This window comes from Priapulus caudatus, unplaced genomic scaffold, assembly GCF_000485595.1.
Source record: "Priapulus caudatus unplaced genomic scaffold, Priapulus_caudatus-5.0.1 Scaffold17, whole genome shotgun sequence".
In the NCBI taxonomy this organism is placed as follows: Eukaryota; Metazoa; Priapulida; class Priapulimorpha; order Priapulimorphida; family Priapulidae; genus Priapulus; species Priapulus caudatus.
In genome coordinates this window covers 743,838-748,291 of record NW_014577078.1, presented here as the reverse complement: position 1 = coordinate 748,291, position 4,454 = coordinate 743,838, and the positions used below count along the sequence as shown (strand labels likewise).

The window sequence follows — 4,454 nt, the reverse complement described above, 5'->3', positions numbered from 1 at the left end:
CTGCTATAGTTCGATGGAATGGTACCGCGAGACCCTGTCCCGAGGGTACCGGAAAACCGGTGCTCAACCGGTATAACATACTTACTTCTGATTACCACTCTCTTCTGCTTGAGGAAGGGGAATGGTCTCATTGTCAATCATTGTGGACATCATCATTGAGAATTATTGTAGTCATTGATTCATGAGATCATTGATTTAATAATTGATTTGGGTTGAACATTGATTTGATTGAGAATTAATCCTTGCGATCAGAAATTAAGGAGGTACGTAGATACGACTCAGATAAATGTCAATCGAACTTTTACGTTTCGAGCGTTATATATACGTCCCTGTGAAGCTTCATGGTCGCCATTAGCGTGGATATATCGCACCCGCTAACTTAATATAGCCAATACTCATTCTCAAATCTAAAACTGAACACGATATAAGGTTTATTATATTACTGAATACTGCGTTTACGCTGCAAATGTAACAGGTTTCACATGCCAACGAAGTAGGATTATTAGATGAATTTCTGGTGAAGCATGTGCGTGAGCGCGTGTTTGTGTGCGCACGCGCGCGGGAGTGTGTGGGCACAGGCACTTGAAGCGTTTCAATAAAATATAATGCTAAATAAATACGAAATCTATTAACTACCAAAGTCTTAATGTTTCTCTACTCTCCTTTACCTAGCATTATTGCCGACAAGCCGTGCTGCAAATGCTCCAATGACAGCAAACACACGCCCGCCGAATGCACGCTGCTACGCTGCTGCGCCGCTGCACGCTATGCACACTTACATTATGCGCTCTATATTTATGTGTAAGTGTGCATAGCGTGCAGCGCGGCCCGCGCACTGAATTAGCAATTTTGGCCACCGAGTTGTCTTTCGCTGGGTGTGCGTCAGAATTCGTTACTCGTTCGTCGAGCGCGCTGGACCAACGCTATGCATTCGTTGTCATTCGCTGTGTGCGTCGGGATTTTTGTGCATGCACAAAAATGTGCGCGGAGCTCAACGCATAAAATGTACACGCCCGAAGGACGCCAGACAGATCCCGACAGGCTGCGACTACAATACGAAATCGCGGTTCTCCAACATCAGCAGAACCTCATAAAACTGGCACTTCACCAAGTCCATGTCATCAGGAGAAGGAGAAAGAGAAGAGGTCAACGGAGGTTCTGGGTCCGACCGTGGATCGGTAAGCGACGACAGTTTGGCCTGTATGACCAGCTACTTGTTGAACTCCGTCACGAAGACCAGGCAGCCTTCAAGAACTTCATGCGGATGCCCCCCGAGATGTTCGACGAGCTGCTAACAAGAGTGGGTCCGAGGATCACCAAGCAGAATACAAGCTACAGAGAGGCCCTCGACCCTGGCCTGAAGCTTGCCCTCACTCTGCGGCATCTTGCCTCTGGGACCAAGTATCACTCAATGTTCTATGTGCGGAGGGTGCCTCACGACACCATATCCCTGCTCATCCCAGAAGTGTGCCAGACCATCATCGATGAGTACAAGGATGAGGTGATGAAGTGTCCCACCACTCCTGAGGAATGGCGTGCCATATCTGACAAGTTCATGGAGAGGTGAAACTTCCCCCATACCTGTGGTGCATTTGATGGCAAGCACGTCAACTGCAAGTGTCCTCTAAACAGTGGTTCCCTATACTACAACTACAAAGGATTCTACTCCGTTGTCCTCATGGCGCTCGTGGATGCTGATTACAAGTTCATCTGGGCAGACATCGGCGGTATGGGATCAGCATCAGATGCTCAGATCTACAATGCCTCTGAGCTGAATGAATGCGTTGAAGATGGTAGTATAGGCTTCCCTGATCCCGATCCTTTTCCCAACGACAACCAGGATGTGCCCTACTTCTTCGTCGGTGACGATGCCTTCGCCCTACTACCCAACATGATGAAGCCGTACAGCCTCCGGGGTATGACGCGGCCGGAGCGCATCTTGAACTACCGGCTTTCCCGAGCCAGGAGGGTCGCAGAAAATGCCTTGCCATCCTGGCCAACCGTTTCCAAGTTCTCCTGAGCACGATGCAACAGCAGCCCGAGATCGTCAAGCTCATTGTCACAGCATGCATGACCGCTGCCGTTCGCTGGCTGTGCGTTGAATGCGCGGTGCATGCGCGGACCATTCGTTCCGTGCGCTAGCAACACGCTGTGCATTCGTTGGATTTTTTAACATGTGCGCCCTGTATACGCTCTGTATGCGCCCTGTATACGCGCAGCGCGCTAGCAACACGCTGTGCATTCGTTGTCAACTCGCTAGCTTCTCCCAAATCCTGACAAAAGTTGGGTGCACAACGACGCACTGATCTTATTTTCCATTTTTTTCAATGCGCGGGCTGTGCGTCGCGTATGTGTGACTGGGCCATACATATATGTGACTGACTCATTAGAAATCAATGATATTTTAAATTACGATTTATATATTCTTTATTCTAATGTGTCTGATGATGATGTTTATTAAATTTGTACTATTTACCATTGAATAAATATTTTTGTGACTTAAAAACTTTTAGCTACTTTTTTATTAAAACCTCCACCAGATCTAGAGGTCATCTTTTTGTTGAACTTTTTTTGTCAAGACAAAGGTTGTCGACATCTGGTCGGTCTGGTCGATAATATATATATAGGCCCTATATATATATATATGTGTTTTTTATGCTGCCTAGCCCACGAGTGGTTCGTATAGACGATGTAACAAGGCGAGTTCCATCCCATTCCTCCACCGCAGCCATCCAGTGGCATCAGGTTCTTCTTTATGCCATCATAGCGCTGGCCATAGGCGCTGTTCTATATTATTGGTGCGCACCGCCGCATTTTCTACCGATCTTATGCCGCCGTCAACCGCTATTCTGCACGATCATGCCGGTCACCAACCCTACATTTGACTTCGCTGGTCACGCTGTCGCTGCCGCCTCCACACCGTTCTTTTCCGGCCATCCTCAGCCCACCGCCTCCCGCACACCACAACCGCCGCCGAACATCCCAAAACCGCTAGACCATCCCCTGCAGACGAGCGATGATTCGGAGGGCGTCGAAATGGTGACACTTCGTCGTCACCACTAACACTATTATCTTAGAGCATACCGTAGCTATAGTACGCGTCGCACGTTCGTGTCACGAAGACCTAGGAGTCTCGCGCGCCTCGGTAGCTCATGTAGTCGCGGTGTTGGTATACCGCTATATAGGTATATATATATATATATATTAACGCACGTTTAGGTACCTTTTTACGGTTGTTCAGTCTTTTGCGGTTTTATTTTCAGCGGTTCGCATATGCGGTAGCCGGTCCACGCGGGTAACGCATTCTACCGCTTCTACTGCTGTTGCCTTCATCCACTATGTAATCACCGTCTTCATAGAGTGATGGGGTTGGAACACGCGGCGCGATACCTGCTGGCGTCGGTCGTCTCCTGGGTGCTCCTCGCCGGGCGCACCTGCTCGCTGCCGCCACCGACCGCGCCGTCAGTGACAACGCCGTCGACCCCCGAGGCGATTCCAGCGACCGTCCGTCACCGTCGGCGAGACAGCTGGCCGCCGCTCGCCACGCCCGATCGACCCCTGCAGGCCGTTGTCGGGACCGCGAGACCGCCGCCACCGCATGACCACGACCACGACGGCAACGCCCACGACGACGCCCCCGAGGACCTCTGCGAACTCATCTGCCGGTTCATGCACGACAACATCCTCGCCAACATGAATGGCATCGCGCATCACGAGGACGCCCATCAGGCCCTCCATGACCTCATCGATGAGTTCATTCATCGCAACCTCCGCGCCAACCTGGCCGATAACATTCCGTTCTGGCGCTGGGAGACTCCCGGCCAGCACGACAACGCGCAGGGGAACGAGGGCGATCGGTGGGACGGCGAGGAGCTGGCCGACGAGCTCCACGCCCATCTAGCCGATCGGTGGGACGACGGCAACTGGGAGGCCGAGGAGAACTGGGACCATCCTGACGACGACAGGCCGCCTATCCTCGTCCCCGAGCCCCGAGGCTGACTGGCATCGGATGTTCCCGCATCTGTTCCCCGAGGAGCTCCCCCGGTGGAGTAATTTCTTCCGGCCATGGTTTTTTGTTTGGGGGGTGTCTTCTTTCATTTCAAAAATGTTGTTGCCTTTTTTTATCTCCGCGGTCTCATATAGTTCACTTTTGCATCTTAAATTGTTTTATTGTTCTATCTAAAATTGTTTTGTTGTTCTATCTAAAATTCTTTCTCAAGTGGTTCGGCCGTAATCGTAACGGATATTTTATACGGGTATTAGACTGGTTCATATTTCAGGAAAAGAAAGTCCAGTAGGCATTTTTGAGGAAAAAGGGCCAAATAACTTTTTCTAGAGTGGTTTTTCATGCTGAATACGAATCTTTTGTTTGGATATCTCTATTTTGCCTAATTAGGTCAGAAATCAAGGTCAAAGGTCAATAATTAAGTTATATAATATATTTGACCAAAAAT

General features: G+C 49.8%; 1 protein-coding gene across 1 annotated transcript; it reads left to right on the top strand.

The window, feature by feature from the left end:
* Positions 1 to 1,411: 1,411 nt before the first annotated feature.
* On the top strand, positions 1,412 to 2,020 carry LOC106810490. Its single transcript, XM_014813872.1, has 2 exons — positions 1,412 to 1,563; positions 1,633 to 2,020. Exons 1-2 carry the CDS (start codon positions 1,412 to 1,414, stop codon positions 2,018 to 2,020), a joined length of 540 nt encoding a protein of 179 aa, XP_014669358.1.
* Positions 2,021 to 4,454: the final 2,434 nt, after the last annotated feature.